The sequence below is a fragment of the Schistocerca serialis genome, chromosome 1 (genome assembly GCF_023864345.2).
Source record: "Schistocerca serialis cubense isolate TAMUIC-IGC-003099 chromosome 1, iqSchSeri2.2, whole genome shotgun sequence".
Taxonomy (NCBI): domain Eukaryota; kingdom Metazoa; phylum Arthropoda; class Insecta; order Orthoptera; family Acrididae; genus Schistocerca; species Schistocerca serialis.
In genome coordinates this window covers 152,568,719-152,590,516 of record NC_064638.1, presented here as the reverse complement: position 1 = coordinate 152,590,516, position 21,798 = coordinate 152,568,719, and the positions used below count along the sequence as shown (strand labels likewise).

The window sequence follows — 21,798 nt, the reverse complement described above, 5'->3', positions numbered from 1 at the left end:
TCCACTACTTATGCCTCGTTAAACTATGGGGCTAATTTCTCGTGACATGATTTGATGCCCACTTTGAACTGAGATTATGTCAAATGCATTGCTTTCTGAACACTACTTGCAACATTTGTGTGTAGAGCACACAAAGTTGTACCACTATACCAAGAAGGAAGAGTCTAGCTCTTTTACATTAGGAACAGTGGAATGCCAAACTTAACGATTTCTTCACGACTCTTCTTCTCTGTAAAAGTGGTCTTCACGAAAATGGCTCTGGCACCTCAACCAAGCTACAGGTGAGCCTGAAACTTTGCATAAGTTCATGTAGGGCCCTCAGGTATACCCTGTACAAATTTCATCAAAATTAAAGATGGTCGAGCTGGGAGCCCCAGGACACTTAACGTGGAATGACCCCAGTGCCAGAGTTGGTCAATAGTGGCGAATTTGGGCAAAATATTTTTCTGGTATATGCCTAGCTACCGACATTTTGACACACCAACATTACTAATCAATCATTGGCCTTTTTGTTGATAACAAACAAACTCAAATTTTGTTCATGTTTGTTACTTTTTCATAGCTTAAATAAACGGTTACACTGCCTTGAATTTTTATTGGTCCTACAAGGTAACCCAAACTGTTATCCTGTCTTAAAACAATGTTTATTTTACATTGGTCAAAGTAACCGACTGCAGAGGCTACTTTGCTCATATTTTTAGAACATCATAAAATTATACAGAATAAATAAATCATCTTTGATGTCTTTGCGTGTTACTAGGTGATTTTTTCATTGTTTCAGAACATACTAACGTTATTTTTAAAAGTAATTTTACAAAACTGCTATGTATTAAGTGATTTTTGTTTGAAAGATAGGTACGAGGCTGCCTAATGAAGGCTAATTCATTCGACGGTACCAGGCTGCTAACCAAGTTTCGAAACTGCGCTACCGACTAGTGCGCATGCGCGACGCGCTGTTGCGCAAGTCGCTTTCGTAAGAAAACAGTTTCGACTTCCACGTATGGCGACACGAAACTTGTAGTTGTGTGTGGTTTGAGGTTAGGTGTGTTGTCGGTAGTATGCCAAAGTTGAACATGAAGTGGGGTACGGAGCAAATTATTCGCTTCTTGGACATTTATGCTATGCATAGGTGCTTGTGGGATTTCAACGATGCTGACTATAAAAACAAGCAACAACGTGCCGCTGCACTAGAGGCCATCCTGCGCGACTTGAACATGGATGGATTAACGATGCCTGAGCTGCAGACCAAAATTCATTCAATTAGAAACACATACACAAATGAATTACGAAAAATGGAAGCAAGTAAATCATCTAGCTGTGGAACAGACCGTATCTACAAGACAAAAATTCCATGGTTCGAGCTGGCGGATTCCTTTTTAAGGGAGATTGTTTATAAGAGGAAAAATTACACAAATTTGGTAAGCTGAATTCTGTATTTAGTATATGACGTCTCAGTAGTTCATTACAGACACTAATTGAGTCATGACATCACGAACAGTTGAATCGATTTTGCAACACGAAATACATAGCCTACTGTACAGACGAGTAATAATAAAAAAGGAAAGTTATATGTAGACTCAGATTTGGCGACAGTGTTTCACACATATTAGTAGATTTATTGTTTATCGCGGCCTTAACTCCATTCAGCAGAAACGTGAGTTGTTCTGGTAACATTGTCAAATGGTTGAAATAACTTCTCGTGTCTCCCGCAGTAATTTCGTTTAACAATGTCGCTTAGCAACAGAGCAGACTTTTTTTTTTAATCCAACTACGTCTTTCATTTCTTTACTTACGCAGCGATTTCACGCAAACAAGCATTAACTCCGCCACTAGGCCCTAACATGTGCATCTGCCAAAACTTTCATTTCAGGCAAGAGTCTGCTGCACACAAAAACGACGAAACTCGAAACGTAGACTGGTGTCGCTTCGTCTATCGCTGTATACGAAACCGTTTTCGCGAAACTGATTCCAGGAAACAAGTTTCACAACCTAATGACCTCGCAGCAGCAGCGTTATTCATCTGTAGATCTCTTTATACTAGGTTATAGGACATGTCAAACTATTTACAAGTTTAGACCAATTTAAAATAAGCTAATTCGTATACGCATACATTTACAGACTTCTACTTAGAACCAGTCATTAGACTTACCCTTGGCGTACAATTTTTTATTTTTACAAATAGCTTATTGAATAATGTAATGCCACAGATGTTGAGCTCAGGAAGAGGTGTTAGTGTTGTGCTATGCATAGCGTGGGGGTAACTAGTTATAGAAAAGGAAAAAAGAAGGGGGAGAAAATATAGTGTGAAGGTGTTATGTGGAATGTTGGATGTATAATAATAATTTGTGTAACTTTTTTTTACCAAACCTATTCTCTGTTTTATCTAGGTAATCCTTCAATGTATAAAATGTATTGCATAACAGATACTTTTTAGCTGCCTTTTTAAATAAGTGTATTTCTGCAATTTCTTTAATCTGATTTTGTAATTTTTTGTACATTTTTATTTCTTGGAAGAAAATGCTGTTTTGAGTTTTATGTTTATTTTTCCTTGGTAAATGTGAGTCTGGCTATTGTTCCATGGTCATGGATGGAGCTGTTTGTGCAGTAATTACCAATGTTATTTTTGATGTGTACAACTAAATGGTAAATATATTCACATGGTGCAGTTAAAATCCCCAGTGTTTTGAACAGAACTTTACAATGGGCTCAACTACTATTTTTGGTTATTATTCCTATGGCTCTTTTCTGGAGTTTGAAAATTGTGTTCGTATTTTGTGCATTTGTTCCCCAAAACAGAATGCCATAGCTAAGAACTGAGTGTACATATGAATAGTATCTAACTAAAAGACACTGCATGTTACACACTGATGATAGGATCCTAAGGGCATAACATGCTGATGACATTCTGTTTGGTATTCACACCACTTCAGCTGAGAATCAGTATTCATTCCTGGAAATTTTGCATTTGTTACACAGTATGTGGTGTTTGATTCACCAACTCGCCAAGTTTGGCTCCCCTGCAGTTGGCAGGTCTGCTTGATCTTGAGACGGCACCAGTGCTGTGTTTTTTTTTTTCCTCAGTTCAGTCCAGGCGTGCGTGCAGTGCAGTGCAACTTGGTAACAATGTGTACGTCGCAACAGATAGTGTGGTGTGTTATTTGGCTTGTGAAACCTGAGTTAGTTATAACAGTGCAACTTAATTTTAGACATCAGTTTCATGGTGAACCACCTACAGCAAAATCTATCCGTCATTGGCTAAAGTCTTTTGGGGAAACCAGTAGTGTCTTAAAAGTAAAATCACCAGGTAGACAGAGAACTTCTGAAGATGATGTTCAACAGATCCGTGTTTTATGTGTTCGGAGCCCAAAGAAGTCATTGGCCAGACGTAGTCCACATTAGGAATGCCTAAAGGTACTGTGTATGATGATGTGTGTGGTGGATAGGCAGGGCAGCACCAATACCTCGGCCACCACGGAGCCCAGACTTAACACCACTGGACTTTATCTTTTGAGGCCACATAAAAAAATGTTGTGTGCAGTGAAAAGATAAGAGACATCATTAATTTACAGGAAAGAATAGTCACGGCGGTTGGGGCAGTTACACCTGAATTTTGCGGAATATGTGGCAAGAAGTGGAATATCGTCTTAATGTGTGCAGGGCACATTGAAGCCTGCAACATCGAACAAAACTTGAAGGAATTCTCTTTCATGATATATACTCGTTGATGCAATTTTTCATTAATTTTCCCATTGAATTTATACTTAAAACTAGGGCGTTCTTTTTTCAAATGCCCTGTATATTCCTAGAATCATCATTGAAAGCCGGTACTTAAAACTTTGTTAATAGACTTTCGTGGGATATTGTGTATCTATCTTGAAGAGTCTGTCAGTTCAGCTCTTTAAATATCTCTGTGTTACTTTCCCATGGATCAAACAACCCTGTGACCATTCATGATGTCTTTCTCCGTATACGTTCAATATCCCCTGTTAGTCCTACTTGGTATGGGTCCCATACACTTGAGTAATATTCTAGAACTGGTTGCACAATTGATCTGTAAGCAATCTCCTTTGTAGACTGATCCCACTTTGCCAGTATTCTGTCAATAAACTGAAGTCTACCACCTGCTTTACCCACAACTGAGCCTATGTGATCATACCATTTCATATCCCTACAAAGTGTTACACCCAGGTATTTGTATGATTTGACCTATTCCAGCAGTGACTCAGTGGTATTATAGTCATAGGATACATTTTTTTCATTTTGTCAAGTGCACAGTTTTACATTCCTGAGCATTTGAAGCAAGTTGCCAATCTTTGCTCCAGTTAGAAATCTTATCAAGATCTGTCAGAATATTTATGCAGCTTCTTTCAGACGGTATTTCATTAAAGATAACTGCATCATTTGCAAAAAAGCAGGAGAGCTTCTGTAAAGTTTGGAAGGTAGGAGACGAGATACTGGCAGAAGTAAAGCTGTGAGTACCGGGCGTGAGTCGTGCTTCGGTAGCTCAGTTGGTAGAGCACCTGCCCGCAAAAGGCAAAGGTCCCGAGTTCGAGTCTCGGTCGGGCACACAGTTTTAATCTGCCAGGAAGTTACATATCAGTACACATTCCGCTGCACAGTGAAAATCTCATTCTGGATTTCAGATTTTGCTTTTCTACAATCAATTTCAGCATTGCTAGTAATTTCTGTTTCTTTAGAAGCTTTTTTACCATGTCTGTATACTATGGAGGGTCCCTCCCATTATGAACTGCCCTACTGGTTACATATCTATCCAGTGCATGGTCAACTATTCATTTAAAGCCATAATTCCTCTACATGCTCCTGCCCTGTGCTGGAAGTTTAAATTTCCTCACTGAGATATGACACTACTGAATTTTTACTTAGGTTACTGGACATGTATATCTTTCCTCATGTTTTAGTTGTCCTTTGTGTTTGGTAATCATTGCTGTCCCAACCACATCATGGTCATTGGTATCAGTTCTGATGTGGACATCCTCATAGAGGTCAGGTCTGTTTGTTGCCATTATATCCAATATATTCTTATCAGGAGTGGGATTCCTAACTGTCTGTTCTAGACAGTTTTCAGAGAAGGCAAGTAGTAAAATTTCACAGTATGCCTTATCACACCCACCACTAACAAAACTAATTTTCCAAATTAATTGTTGGATGATTAAAGTCTCACTGATGATTATGGAATGACTGGGGACCTTAAGTACAAGTGAACTGAGGAAGTTTTCAGTTACATTGGGAGCTGAGTCTGGTGGGCAATAGAAGGATCTGATTATTTTTTGTCCACCGTTAATACTGAGTTTTGCCCAAACAATCTCACTCACAGCTTCAGTTTCTTACTTGGTGGATTTGAGTTTCTTGCCCACTGTGACAAATACAGCACCTCCACTTCCCATTTGCCTATCCTTTCAATATACACTCAAATTTACCCCAACCAGTTTTCCTGTCAACCAATCTCATCTTTTAGTCAAGTTGTGCCATAAACTTAATGTTTCCCCAATTCTGTTCAGTATCTACTCATTGGTTATGTGTCTACCAATATAATAATCAGCATTCTTCTATAGCACCAAATCTCAAAAGCTTGTATTCTCTTGTCTGAACTACTTATTGTCTATGTTTCACTACAGTACAAGGCTACACTATAGATAAACACCATCAGAAAAGACTCCCTAACACTTAAATTTATAACAGGTATTAATAATTTTTTCTTTTTTTCAGAAATGATTTTCTTGTTATTACTATCCTACATTAGTTCCTCTCTATTTCAGCTGTCATCATTATTTTGCTGTCCAAATAGTAAATCACATTTACAACTCTTAGTTTATAATTTCTTACTCCATTTCCCTTAGCACAACTTGACTGAATTCAACTACATTCCATTAACGTTGCTTTACTTTCATTGATGTTCATCTTATGTCATCTATGTGAATTGCAATAACTGTGGCAAACTTAAGAATTTTAATTTTGTCTTGCTGAACTTCAACCCTCTTTCCATGCTTCTCTCTGGTTTCCTTCTCAGCTTGCTCAATGTACAGATTGAATAAGTTCAGGGATAGGCTACAACCCTGTCTCACACCATTCTCAATTATTACTTCCCTTTTATGTCCTTTGACACTTGTAACTGCAGTCTGGTTTTTGTATAAGTTGTACCTTTATTTTATTCCTGATATCTTTGCAGTTTCATACTTTATTCCAAACAACATTTTAAAAATCTTCCTTTAAATCTACAAATGCTATAAATGTAGGTTTGCAGGTCCTCAACTAATCTTCTAGGATAAGGCATAATGTCAGTGTAGCCTCCCATGTTCATTTTTTTCTTCAGAACCCAAACTGATGTTCCCTAAGGTTGACTTTCGCTTGTTTTTCCATTCTTCTATAAATAATTCATGTCATTATTTTGGAACCCATGACTTATTTAACTGATAGTGAGGTAATATTCAATTTTCCTTCTTTGCTAGTATTGGCTTGCCATCTGGGCCCTTGATATCCAAATAGCTGCTTCTGTTTTCTCCAAAGGTCTTTTTGGTTTTCCTACAGGTGACATCTATCTTTTCCCTAGTCACAGACGCTACTACAGCCTTGCTTTTGTATTCTCGCAGTTCCTGCACAACAATTTTGCATTTTCTGTCAGTTCATTTTTGAGAAACCTGTATTCCCTTCCATTTGCTTCATTTTCATATATTTTTTTTTTCATTTCATAAGGTAAATTCAATACCTCCTGTTTTATTGTCTTTTTGCTGATGTGGTCGTCTACTGCCTTCCACACGCTCTCAAAGCTACCGATTCTTCTTCTGTTGTATTTCTTTCCAGTATTTCCATCAATTGTTGACTACTGCTCCTTTGAAATGCTCAACAATCTCAGGTTCCTTCAATTATCCAGGTCTCATCTCCTTAATTTCCTACCCTTTTGCAATTTATTCAGTTTTAATTGACATTTCATAACCAATAAATTGTGGCCAGAGCCCACATCTGCCCCTGGAAATGCCTTACAATTTAATATATGCTTTCAAAATCTCTGTCTTACCATTATGTAATCAATTTGAAACATCCCAGTGTCCCCAAGTCTCTTGCATGTATACATCCTTTTCTCATGACTCTTAAACGAAGCGTCAGTGATGACTGAAATGTGCTTTGTGCAGAATGCTACCAGGCAGCTGCATCTTTCATTCTTTTCTCTCAGTCCATATTCTCCTCCTGTTTTTCCTTCTCCTTCTTTTCCACTGTCAAATTCCAGTCTCCCTTAACTATTTGAATAATTCCTTTATCTAATTGTACATTCTTTCAATCTTTTCATTGTCTGTGGAGACAGTTGGCATACAACCTTGCACTGCTGTGGCGGATGTTGGCTTCTTGCCTATCTTGGGTACAATAATGTGTTCACTATGCTGTTCATAGAAGTCTGTCCACATTCCTATTTTCTTATCCATTATTAGGCCTACTCTTGCATAACCCCTCTTTGATTCTGTGTTGATAACTATGTACTCACTAGATCAGAATTTTTGTTCTCCCTGTCACTTCGCTAATCACTAGTGGCATGAATTTTTCCAACTTTTAATGACTTTTGCCTATTCAGAACAAGGCAGATCAGAACTCAAAGTTCACTGGGTAATTCTTTTAAACCCCTCTTGAAAGCCAACACCTTGTCAGTGTCATGTCTGTTTTTTTTCCCCTCTAGTAATGTTGTTCCATTAAGCATAAATGACAGGAAATTTAAAATTATAACAATGCAAAAGCAGGTGGGAATTAACATTCTGAACATAAATGGCAAGAAAACATTAATTTCGGGAACATAAAAGTGGGATTATACTGTATGTCAGAAATATCAAGAGTGGAGTGCTATACAGGTGCACCTTAGCACATGCTAGTTCCATTACACACAAAATTGTCAGCTTTTTTTAATTTGCTCAGTCTTTCAGACAAGGCACATAGTACTGTGTACGTACTAAATCTGCCTCCACAATTCTAGCAGTCAAATCCAAGGCAAGGCCGTATAAACTATATTGGGTCATCCCAAGAATTATATGTGCCCTACCTGGAAAGCGTTTCTGAAGAAGAGAAATTTGTTAACATCGAGTATAGATTTAAGTGTCAGGAAGTCATTTCTGAAAGTATTTGTATGGAGTGTAGCCATGTATGGAAGTGAAACATGGACGATAAATAGTTTGGACAAGAAGAGAATAGAAGCTTTCGAAATGTGGTGCTACAGAAGAATGCTGAAGATTAGATGGGTAGATCACATAACTAATGAGGAAGTATTGAATAGGATTGGGGAGAAGAGAAGTTTGTGGCACAACTTGACTAGAAGAAGAGATCGGTTGGTAGGACATGTTCTGAGGCATCAAGGGATCACCAATTTAGTATTGGAGGGCAGCGTGGAGGGTAAAAATCGTAGAGGGAGACCAAGAGATGAATACACTAAGCAGATTCAGAAGGATGTAGGTTGCAGTAGGTACTGGGAGATGAAGAAGCTTGCACAGGATAGAGTAGCATGGAGAGCTGCATCAAACCAGTCTCAGGACTGAAGACCACAACAACAACAACCTTACATTCACTCCTCACTTATATATTTCAGGAAACATAGAACCATTATGGTTGTCCTGTCATTATAAGCTTCAAGTCCACTACTAAATGTGTCTCGATTAGACCAACTATTACGACACACTGCACATAAAAGACCAACCTTTATCATGAACAGTAACAATTTTGTGGACTTCTTGAAATCAGTTCATGACTCACTCACACATTACACTCACATTATCACCATCAGTGTCATAGCACTCTTAATGGTACTTCCTGTGTGCTTGGTTCTCTGCCTCTGAAATCATTTCCCTGCATCCCTCTGACCGCAACATGGGGATTCTTAATCAGTGCAATAAATTTCTCTCTATCAAAAATTATTTTGCTTAAATGGGATTAAACATACCTACGGAATAGGTATATAGCAATGGGAAACACAGTGGCTACATCCTGCACAAACCTCTTCACAAGTACTTGGGAGGTGTCATTTTGTGAGTTCCTGGGCTAATGGCATTCATGTTCAAGTTCATGGGTTTAAGATGAGCCTCAGCTTCTTAATATTCTGGATTAGGGACAGCTAAATGCTGTGTCAGTCCAATAATTTAGTTAGGGCCAAGTGTATAAAGCAATTGATTTTAGATTTTTGCAGAAATGAGTTCTGAAACCAAGAATGTACAAACATTACATTCTGATGTGAACAAGGATCTGCTCTGACTTGGAACATTTTGTTTATCAAATATAGTTAAATTGCTGGTACCAGTTCACAATATAGTGACATTACAAAGGAACAGATTTTGTTTTGCACAGAAAGAAGCTGAAAGAAGTTATTGTTAACACTTCCACAGTGCTGAAGCTTGAAATAATTTTTTTTCCATCAGTAAGGCTAGGTGCAGAAAAGTTTTGGCATGTAAGTGATGAGCGCAGGTAATAATTACTCTCATAATAATTTTTAAGAGACAATTCATAATTAATGTGAAAAATTTAAAGACATTTCATAAAGACTTAGTGGCAGACTAAAAAAGAAACATTCAAATGATTTGCAAGGTATAGGAATTTGACTGCAACCAGTAGTGATTGTTCATCTCAACAATACAATCTTCATTGAAATTAAAAGCAAGTGTATCAACTTTAAAAAGTGCAATAGGAATTCCACTGTTAAACACAGAGGAGAGAGTGCATAGGTGAAAAGAGTATATTGAAGGCCTCTACGAGGACGAGGAAATATCTGACTACTTGATAGAAGAAGAAATAGGAGTCTGCTAATAGTCAGACTTTATCCAGTCTTTGGAAGACTTGCAGTAAGGAAAAGCAGATGAGATGGATAACATTCCTTTAGAATTTCTTATCTCATCGAGGTAAGTGGCAATCAAGTGACTGTTCAAGTTCACACGAGAATCAATGAGACTGAAGATATACCATCAGACTTCCAGAAAAATATAATCCACACAGTTCTGAAGACAAAAAGACCAGAATTACAGTCCAGTCAGTTGTGTAACATCTCAAGCATCCAAATTGCTGACAAGAATAACATGCAGCAGAATAAAATCAAAAACTGAGGATCTGTTAGGTGCCAATCAGTTTGGCTTTAGGAAAGGTAAAGGCACCTGAGAAGCAGTTTCAATGTTACGCTTGTTAATGGAAACAAAAGTTAAAAAAAAATAAGCATTCAACAATTTAAAATGATACCAAGAAAAATGAAGAGACATTCACAAGATTTGTCAACCTAGAAAGAGCATTCGACAAAGGAAAACCATGCAAGATGCTCGAAATTCATCTACATCTACGTGATTACTCTGCTAATCACAATAAAGTGCCTGGCAGAGAGTACAATGAACTACCCTCAAGCTGTTTCTCTACTGTTCCACTCTTGAACGGCGCGCAGGAAAAATGAGCACTTAAATTTTTTTGTGCGGTTCCTGACTTCTCTTACTTTATCGTAATCATCATTTCTATCCATGTAGGTGGGTGCCAACAGAATGTTTTAGCAATTAGAGGAGAAAACTGGTGATTGAAATTTCATGAGAAGATCCTGTCGCAAGGAAAAACGCCTTTGTTTTAATGATTGCCACTCCAATGTCATGCCTGTGGCCCTATCTCGCCTATTTCGTGATAATACAAAACAAGCTGCACTTCTTTGAACTTTTTCAATGTTATCTGCCAGTTCCACCTGATGTGGATCCCACACCGCATTTTAGTGGATTTCTTTTAGTACTCATATGAATAACTTAACACTTTTTCTTTGTTCAGGGTCAATTGATACTTTATGCACCATACAGATATCGTATCTAAATACAATAGAGGGCCTAACACTTCCTTGTGGAATGCTGGATCTTACTTCTGTTTTACTCAATGACTTTCTGTCTATTACTACGAACTGTGACCTTTCTGACAGGAAATCATGAATCCAATCGCACAACTGAGGTGATATTCCATAGGCATGCAGTTTGGCTGGAAGACGCTTGTGGGGAATGGTGTTGAAAGCGTTCTGGAAACCTAAAAATATGGAATCAATTTGACATCCCCTGTTGATAGCACTCATTACTTCATGAGTATAAAGAGCTGTGTTTCACAAGAATGATGTTTTCTGAATCCGTGCTGAGTATGTGTCAATAAATCATTTTCTTCAAGATAATTCATAATGTTCGAACACAGTATATGCTCCAAAACCTTACTGCAAATCAACATTACTGATATGGACCTGTAATTCAGCGGATTACTCCGATTTCCCTTTTCGGGTATTGGTGTGGCTTGAGCAATTTTCCAGTCTTAGGTGCAGATCTTTCTGTGAGCGAGCAGTTATATACAATTGCTAAATATGGAGCTATTGTATCAGCATACTCCAAAAGGAACCTGACTGGTATACAATCTGAAACAGAGGCCTTGCCTTTATTAAGTAATCTCAGCTGCTTTGCTACACCGAGGGTATCTACTTCTATGTTTCTCATCTTGGCAGTTGTTCTTGTTTGGAATTCAGGAATATTTACTTTTTCTTCTTTGGTGAAGGAGTTGTGGAAAACCATGTTTAATAACTCTGCTTTTGTGGTACTGCCATCAGTGACTCCACCGGTGCTATTGCGCGGTGAAAGAATTGATTGTGGCTTGGCTCTGGTGTGCTTTTTGTATAACCAGAATCTCTTTGGGTTTTCTGCCAGATTTTGAGACCAAATTTCGTTGTGGAAACTATTATAAGCACCTCGTATTGAAGTACGCCCTATCTTTCAAACTTCTGCAAAACTTTGCCAATCTTGGGGATTTTGCATTCTTTTAAATTTGTCATGCTTGTTTCGTTGCTTCTGCAACAGCGATCTGACCTATTTTGTGTACTATGGGGGTCAGTACCATCAATTATTAATTTATGTGGTATACATCTCTCAACTGCCGTTGATACTATCTCTTTGAAATCATTCCACATCTTTTCTACACTTATATGATCAGAACAGAAGGAGTGAGACTGTCTCTTAAAAAGGCTTTAAGAGCATTTTGGTTGCTAATCCCTGTAACTGTCATGATACTCCCTATTTGTCCAGGATTATTTGTTCCTAAGAATGCTTTCACAACCACTTACTTCAAGTGGGCTCATGTACTAATTGTTCAAAATAATTTTCTGGGAAAGCATTTAGTACAATTTCAGCTGCCTGCCGCCAGCTTTAAACATGTAATCTTTCCAGCGTATTGAGGGTAGATTGAAGTCACCACCAACTATAATAGTATGATTGGGGTACCTATTTGAAATGAGACTCAAGTTTTCTTTGAACTGTTCATCAATTATATCTTCTGAGTGGGGGGTCGGTAAAACGATGCAATTAATAGTTTAGTCCGATTGTCAAATATAACCTCTACCCATACTATTTCGCAGGAACTATCTACTTCAATTTTGCTACAAGGTAAACTACTACTGACAGCAATAAATACTCCTCCACCAACTGTATTTAATCTATCCTTTCTGAACACTGTTGTCATTTGAAAAAAATTCGGCTAAACTTATTTCCGGTTTTAGCCAGCTTTCCATACCTATAACTATTTGAGCTTCAGTGCTTTCTATTAGAGCTTGGCACTCTGGTTCTTTTCCAACACATCTACAAGAATTTACAACTACAATACCAATCGTTTCTACAACTACCTTACTGTATGTTACTTGCCCCCTTTTAGACGGATACCCTTTCTGTGATTTCCTGAGACCCTCTAACACTTACCGTGCGCTGCCGTAATATTACGTCGCGGGCGGAAACGAAGAAAATGCGGCCGCCGTAATATTACGTCCCGCCGCATTCCACATTGTTTTAGGGTTTCAAACACATTGTTAGCGTTCCCGCTACAACCTGTAGGTCCTGTAATGCTTGTAGTTCATCATATTAGCGCTAGATCGCAGCGCCTAGTGAGGTAATGCGATATATCCGTATATATTTCCGAATGAATTCACGTGTGTTTTTCACGCGTATGTTACGTGTTCTGTGGTGTCCTGTCGTTTGTTTACCGTTGATTTTGGCGCTAGTATTTTGGCTTTAGCTTGTTTATCTTCTTTTCACTCACAATGGCGAGTGATGAGGATGCAAAACTTCGAAAAATGATTGAAGAAGTACTTGCTGAACCTACTGATGATGATTTTTCGGATTTCGATAGTGACGGTGATAACGAAATGCCGGAAAATAACGATAGTCCATGTAAGTCTAACATCTTACTAAATCGATGCAGAACAAGACAGTTCATGTTGCGGTTTCTTCTGTTACGTTCTGTATTATTTCAGACACAGATTTGTCGTGTCGAAAGAGGCCAAGATTGAGTGACATTGCACAGGATGACTGGATTATAGTGGATCAAACACCAAACATTTTGGTATTTACAGGGTCTCATGGTGTGCTAAATAATGTAGGACTCGGTCAGTCTAGTGAATATTTAAATTTTTTTTCTCATTTTATAAATGACAGGGTTATTTCAATTATGAAGGAACAAACAAACCTATATGCTAGACAGAAGCTGGCCACACTGAGAGCTCAAAACAAATTAGGGCCCAATTCTAGATTCAAGCAGTGGAGGACGACAACAATTGCTGAAACAAAGACGTTTCTGGCTATTATCCTCCACATGTCAATCAGTGAGAGGCCAAGTATGGCCAGTCACTGGTGGAGTGATCCAGTGGTTAGCTGCAATTTTTGCCCCAATATTATGTCAAGGGACAGATTTCAGAATATTTTGTCTATGTTCCACATAAATGACAATTCAAAGCAAAAAAAGAAAGGTGAAGTAGACTTTGATGCCCTTCATAAGATCAGGCCTCTTCTGGATGATTTGGTAAGGAATTTCAAAGAAAGTTATCAACCAGGTGAAGCGCTAACCAGTGATGAAGGTATGTGTCCTTTCAGAGGGCGTGTAGGTTTCAAAAGTTTATATGGCTAATAAGCCAAACAAATATGGCATGAAGCTATACATTCTTGCAGAATCCGAAACTGGGTACATATACAACTTTGAAGTTTACCATGGAAGGGACGATAAACTGGACAACAGTGCTTCTGCAGTGGTAAAGTGATTGCTCGGCTCACTCCAAGGTAAGGGCCACACTGTATATGTTGACAGATTTTACACCAGTGTTCAGCTAGCCGAAGAACTGGCTAGAGCCAACACTGGTCTTGTAGGGACTGTAATGCCAAACAGAAAAGGATTGTCCAAGGCTCTCAAAGAGGGTAAACTCAAAAAGGGTGAACAAATATTTCGCCGCAAGAAGGATGTGCTAGCATTGCGATGGAAAGACAAGAGGGATGTGTGGATGATAAGTACCAGGCACACATCCTCAGTGTAGCCTGTTGCTACAAGAGAAGGCAATGAGAAGTTGAAGCCAGTGGCAGTGCTGGATTACAAACATAAAGCTGGTGTAGACCTTTTTGATCAGCGTCTTTCATATGGAGCACTTGATCACAAAACAGTGAAGTGGTGGGGAAAGCTTGCCATCCACTGTATAATTATGGCAGTTTCCAATGGTTGTATTTTGCACAATTGCATCAATGAGAAGAAACTGAGCACTCCTAAGTTTATACAGGAGGTCTGCACTGCGTTAGTGTTACAGAGAGGAGAGAGAATTGAGGATTCTCATGGATCTGCAACGATTGCTCGATTGTCGCAGAAACATTTTCCGAACAGTGTTTAAATGGCAGAAGGGCAGAAAAAATGGAAATGTCGTGTGGCTAGGGCCTCCAGTCGGGTAGACCGTTCGCCTGGTGCAGGTCTTTCGATTTGACGCCACTTCGGCGACCTGCGCGTCGATGGGAATGAAATGATGATGATTAGGACAACACAACACCCAGTCCCTGAGCGGAGAAAATCTCCGACCCAGCCGGGAATCGAACCCGGGCCCTTAGGATTGACAGTCTGTCACGCTGACCACTCAGCTACCGGGGCGGACAGAAGGGAAGAAGAAAGCACAAAGACGTTGTGTAGTGTGTAGTGGAAAACAAAAGAACATTACTGGGAAAGTTGGGAGGAAAGATACTTCTTATGAGTGCAGTGAGTGTAATGTAGGTTTGTGTGTCACCCCGTGCTTCAAGCTTTAACACACTGTGGTTCACTATGCAAAATATCTTATGTGTATGTAGCTATACTTCATGTGCAAATGGTATAACAAATGTCTTTTCTGTGTCAAACGATCACTTTCCAAAATTTATTTCTTCTTTAAATTGAATAAAGCAGTAAAAATAAATTTTTGACAAAAATTTATTTTCGCAAAATCGAGGAGAAATCCACATCACTTCTTGGAAATGTGTATGTAGCTATGCTTTATGTGCAAATGGTATAACAAATGTCTTTTCTGTGTCAAACGATCACTTTCCAAAATTTATTTCTTCTTTAAATTGAATAAAGTAGTAAAAATAAATTTTTGACAAAAATTTATTTTCGCAAAATCGAGGAGAAATCCACATCACTTCTTGGAAACAGTATATGCCCCATACACATGACTGTTAACCCATGTTTATAAAATCCAAGATGAAAAATAAGAATGCAAGACCAGGAAAGAAGTACTAGGGTTGAAGAAGTTGCAAGAAAGGGATGTCCTCTTTTGTCCCTACTGTACAATCTATGCACTGGAGAAGCAATAACAGAAATAAAAGAAAAGTTCAAGCATGGGATTAAAATTCAGAGTGAAAATGTATAAATGATAAGATTGGCGGGTGACATTGCAACCCTCATAATCAGTGATACAGATGAGGTTAAACTAAGGATAGATGAAAGTTATGAGAAGTAGCATAAATAAGAAATTGTAGGTCCCAGTAAGAGCTCTACCTAAGCAGCCAATGCAATTTTCTGTCATTGTATATTATTTTATACCCTTCCCCATATTGAAAGCTACTTTTCTTGATAACTATCAATCTTCTGCTTACTTTCATACCTATGCACATTAAACATAAAAAATTGTAGCAGCATCTTTATTACAATAATTGCTATCCCTTCCAGTACTTGGACTTCTTGAGAGTGACATCTGCGCTAACAATTTCATAAGCACTTTTCTATCCTGAAACTACCTTGATGAAGGATGTACTTGGATATAAGCTCAAGATAACATAGCTCAAACCAAATTGAATTATGTCCCTTCAAAGCAGTGATAGGTAACCATAGTATCACACAGTATCGGCCTCTGTGCCAAAGATACAACCTCTTTAAGTCATATCCATAGATAAGATTAATACTGTGTATATGCTACCTCACCTCTTAAAGAGCTTTTCTACCTTATGCCCACATTCTGTAGCATGTTTTAGATCTTTTGATGTCCTGCTCCTTATGTTGTATACTACAATGACTACCACCAACTTTACTTTTCAGAACGGATGTCAACAAACTGTTAACATACCTAGTATACTTTTGCAAAAGATGCATTCCTATGGAATAAGAGGAAATGCCTATGACTGGTTTAAAGGCTATCTGGAAGATCGACAGCAATATGTCGAATTAAATGAAACTAAGCTCTCAGGTACAGCTAGCACTTCTAGTATGATAAAAAAAAAAATTATTTTTCTTTCGTTAAATATATTTCAATTCAATCAATTTAAATCGGTATTTCATACTAGAATGTCGTGTTTCCAGTCTGGCACAGCTTTGCCACAGGAGACACGAAAGCGGTCGAAGACGTCCGTCTTCTGGTCGGCTCCTGATCGTTGTCAGAAGGAGGCTAGGTTTTGATTACGCAAAGACTTCTATTATTTGGAAAAGAACAACCCGGATTTCTTTACGTAATTAGTACGAATTTTATAATTACCTAAGGGACCTTTCACAATGAACAGTAAAAAAAAAAAAATGCATTTGCAAATGAAATAATTAATAAATGGGGCAGCTATGAATTGTATAGAAGACAAGGAGCGGCCTTCTGTCTACGACCAGGATGCCGCAGTATTCTCTGCTGCAATAAAGGCTGTTTGACATTTATAAAAATAATATGGCATGGAGGATAAAAAAGTATAAAGGAAAAGAACAGAATAAGAAGTCTGGTAAACACTAAATATATTCAAACAATTCTCACTAGCAAATTAGGGCTTATTTATAAACAATACAACTTACATAATTACTTTTCTAACACTATGGTGCGATCAGATTTCAGCCTGTCCTGTGCTATCTCCTTGGTTCACGTTTTTTTTTTTCACAAATTATAGTCACTACTTTTCTCCTTTCGTTAAAGACAATTCTTGCACTGTTCAACACCTCCGATAACAATAACTTGCTGATTTACAGTTTCAAACATAAATTACTTTAATTTTATTAATTGATAATGTTGTCTGCACGCTAGCAGGACCGCTCACTTTTTTTTTTAACTTAAAGTCGACCTCCTTTACGTTTTCACATAACAAGCAGAAGCACATCAAAATCTGAAGATCTACAAAAGTTTTCTACCGTCATCTTTTATTTAGATCGAAGCGGAACGACAGTTCAGCTTCTGTTAAAATGTTTCTTTGACTGCGCAATCGATGTATTAGCGTCCGCGCTAGATGCGCATCTTTACAGTTATGTAAATTATACAAAACAAATGTCTTTCAAAGGGTACTCAAAGCTTTCGTAGGACGGAAATACCAATAATATTACATCGCTTCCCGCGTGAGGAGTAATGAGTCTGAAAGATCGTTACGACTCACGCGCAGTCATAATATTATTGGATTCACGTACTTAGTGAATGAAGTACTTAAGGATCTCTCCTTGTAGGGAGCAAAACAAACATAACGTAAGGCATATAGAATTATATACGTTTCACACTAAGTCGTCAAAAGTGCTCACAGTTGCTTGATCATTAACAAACTTGGTTGTGGCATGAAGCCATCATAAGTGTTCAAGGATTTAACATAGGTTCCTTTTTTTTGCGTGTTCTCAAGAATTACTCTCATTCAGTCAATTGAAACATTGAAATACTAACATAGATACAAGTACAAATTAAATACACATACAGACACAAATATACCTAAATATTGACAATAAAAAAAAAATTCTATTACAGCATTGGTGCATTTCCGCCAATTGTGAACAGAACATAAAACTTTTATCAGTCTTTCTCGTAGCGACGCCACTCTTCACTTTGTAGTTGGGAGTATTTCCTATGACTCGGATGATTTTCACAGGGGAATTCTTTCATCACCTGTCACTTTTCACTGCACTAAAACTGGGGATCACCTTTTCACATTCTGGTGAAAACACTGGGAATTTCACTATGTGAAGGGGGAAGTGATATTTCTTGACTCGACGATCCATCGGGTCATGTCGGGAATCAGGAAAGTTGATGACTGGTTCAATGACGAATGAGTCAGTTTGGTGGCTGTCTTAATCTCATTCCAATTCATGTTCCAGCACATGAAAATACAGAAAAAAAATCTGTATTAGGACTTGCTCATTAACTAGCATCTTAATCTAAGGGAATATAGAGTAAGAATTTAAGACAATAAAAATTACTACATAGACTATGTACATATACATTGTATATTATTCATATTTTGTGTCTAGGTTTTATGTCCTTTCGTTAGCAAATATTAGCAAAACACGTTTCGTCTTGTACAGGTCTTTCTTAAGCAATGTATTTAGCAATATTGCCGTAGCAATTTTCATGGTTAAGGAAAAGTCATCATTAGTGTCCTTTTAATGTAAATATAGTAAAATCGTGCGTAGTTTATCAACGTTTTATTATTTTTATGTCCATTTTCATCTCAAATCTGGAGCACACTTGTGCCCGTTATGGAGAGGAATGCTTATTGTTGAGTGTGAGCCGGCGAGCAGTCATTAAATGTTGCCACAGTGCTTCACAGTCACGTGGTAACGAACTGGCGGTTTGACAGCGTTGGCAGTCCGCGTCCTGCACGAGGTAGATAGTTCAGTGGCTGCCAACCTTTTTTTTTTTTTTTAACTTGTGCATTTTGTTGAATCGTGGGTACTGGAGCAGCTCGACAAGGCGACATGGTCAACCTGGACGGTAAATTGACTGCACCAGCGACGAAGAACAGTCATCGATGAAAATGACTACTGTCACCTATTTCAGTGAGTACAATAGCTTGTCTATCCTTTGACTGATAGTCACTGTATCGTCGTTACAACGTGAGAATACTTGTAATGCTACTTCACACGCGGAACATCACTCGTGTCCATAAGTTTATTACAGTTTTGATTCACACAAGAGATAACTAGTTTTTCGTGTCCATACATGTGTCAAAGTACGATTTTACACACGTGTCCATTATTTTGTCACTGAGTCACACGCAGCAATCCATACGTGTATATATAGGTGTATCTATACCACAGAGTAGCACAGGTAATGCTAAAATTACTTATCATGAAAGGATCATTTACAAAATATACATAGTTTTTTTTTTATTACTGTCCAAGACCTAACGAAAAACGTGTTTGCTATTCTGAATGGTGCTTCTGAAGCATGTTAGATTTTATATATATTTTAAATCTGATTCTTTTCCTTTTCTTATTGTTCTGTAACAGCCTTTTTTTTTTTTTTCTCGGTTACATCAATAATCAGTAAAATATACCCACTTTGGCGTGCCGAACAGTTTACGTTCAAAACTTCATCTAACAGAAATCGGGAAAATTATTCCTATTTCCTAGGATGCTTTTGCTCACAGCAAATCAGATTTACATCACGTTTCGATAAGTAACTGCAGATACGCATTAACCAACGAGCCACGATCGTCAATACACACAACATACACAAGTCAAGTCTTTTGAACCAATTTCCAAATTTCTTCCCCTAGCGGGTAGGGTAGAAAGGTAAGAATGCTAAAGAAGAAAACTACAATAGGATAGTGCAAGGAAATGAAAGATACGAAGATAAATAATAGGTGAAATAATCAGTTTAGCAAATTCATTCTTCGGCTCCACCGTTTTTAGTGTCATCCACGTGGCATAACTTGACTTCAGTATTAAAATGTCGCACAAATCCGCTCCCAAAGCATCTTCAAATATATCTCAAAATCACGGCATGCGGACATAGCAGAAGAATATAAGCAGATTATCTCAGTCCTCAACTAGGTGTCTTAATATCGAAGGTTTCTGTATAATACTCGTGACATAGGAATAGTCTCTCTAAGTTTCTCCAATACAGGCCCTAATTCTTATTATAAATGCAAATTTCTTAACTGGTTGACTCATAGTAATAAATAAATTAAAGTTGCTCTCCAGATGCGGGTACCATTATTCATTTCTTTGTACATTAACTATATGTTGCTGCTTATACTCTGTGTAATCTACAGATTACAATGTATCAGTTTTGCATCGTACATGGTTGTAGCGACTTAAAATATCAGTCCTTTGAAAGCTTAACTTAGGTTAATACTTCACATATATGGACATTTTGATCTGAATGAGGGATTTAAAGAAAACCTTTACTACTTGGTAAAAAGGAGATTTGCCATAACTTAAAACTAAAACAGCAGGTGGCACTTTGGCACATCCCTTACTCAATTCAACGACTGCAGTCTTCTATTGCTCAAGAAACTTAAAACTACCTTAAAACTAAAGCAAATCTTATTTTCCAAATACGTAGAGTACCTTCTTCAATCACTTCATATCTTTCAAGCTCCATCATTACTTTGTGTCCACCTCACTCAAATGATTACGTCACCTGCAGAATACATGTACATGCTGTTGATTCACATACTTTCTAAACAGATCACACTCTTGTTTCAAGTTGCAGCTTAACATAATAAATGATATATTTTTTTAATGTTTTTCATGGTACTTCTTTAGGTCTACATGGTGGTAAAGTCCTTTTATTCGTCCACTAACTGGATCTGCCAACACGTAACAACCAATATGTGGCTTCCTGACTATAATAAACGGTCCTTCGTATAGGTGTTGCCACTTACGATTTTTACGTAAGATGAGAAATGGTTTGAAGTGTGTTCTCAGAAGAACACGCTCGTTCAGGCGATACGACAGAACTTTATTGACATACTTGTCAAATGCCTTTTTTCTTAAATTGGCATGAGTTGTGAGAGAGATCAGGGCTTGTCTTAACTTATTATCTAGGTTGACTTCTGGACCTTGTATCTTGGGGATAGGATCAGTCCATTCATTGCTTTCCTTTTGCCTGGAGATTAGTTCTGAAGGTGTGAAACTAGTCGAAGTGTGTTTTTAGTTTTTCGCATGTTCATTAGATTGAATTTCGCTCACAATTACTTTTGAAGTACCGGGCGGTACGCTCGGTACGAAGTTTGCTTCCGTATTCCACCTACGTTGCGAGCTATTTGCCGGAATTTCAGTCGAGATGGTGTGTGTTGGCGGGTTTGCTCGGGCATAATAGATGCGAGAATTTTGAGGTTCATGATTTTGACTTTGGTAGTTAGTAAAAGGTGGAGGACTATTCCTAAAGTTTGGAGCATGCTGTTGTTTGTATTGCTTGGAAGGATCTGGAGGATTTCTCCCTTGAGAACAGTGCTGGAATCTAGGCTGGTTACCATACTGCTGTTGACTGTTGGTGTTAATCCAACGTCCTTTTCCATTGAAAGTATTATTATTTTGGCGATTGTTATTGTAGTGATAGCGATCATTGTAATTAACTGGTGAATTACCGTATTGCTGTGGTGTTGTCTGGTATATGGGGTGGTACCTGTTTTGATCCTGGAATTTATGTTTCTGCTTCCCGTTACGGCGATAGTAGTTGTTATTATCGCACGGAACGTCGTGTCCTTTACTGTTGTTGGGTTGGTATGACATACCTGAGTCTGCGCCTACACTGTGCGGCTGTGTAGTATGCGGGCCAAGATTACAATTACTCCGCGCACTAGCATGCACGTCTTCTTGAATCATGTC

The 21,798-nt window shown here is 38.1% G+C and overlaps 1 protein-coding gene and 1 long non-coding RNA gene across 3 annotated transcripts in view; one reads left to right on the top strand and one right to left on the bottom strand.

Annotated features, from left to right (window-relative positions):
* LOC126464514 (uncharacterized) overlaps window positions 1–1,895 on the bottom strand; it is a 44,956-nt gene extending 43,061 nt beyond the window's left edge. The window contains exon 1 of the long non-coding RNA XR_007585965.1: window positions 1,794–1,895. This is a non-coding gene — a long non-coding RNA (uncharacterized LOC126464514). The remainder of the gene's footprint in view (window positions 1–1,793) is intronic.
* Window positions 1,001–21,798, top strand: part of LOC126464487 (uncharacterized) — a 58,443-nt gene continuing 37,645 nt past the window's right edge. For both annotated transcript variants that reach the window (XM_050096239.1, XM_050096238.1), the window contains exon 1: window positions 1,001–1,418. In XM_050096239.1, coding sequence (XP_049952196.1) covers window positions 1,059–1,418 — 360 coding nt within the window. In that variant the 5' untranslated portion in view covers window positions 1,001–1,058. The remainder of the gene's footprint in view (window positions 1,419–21,798) is intronic.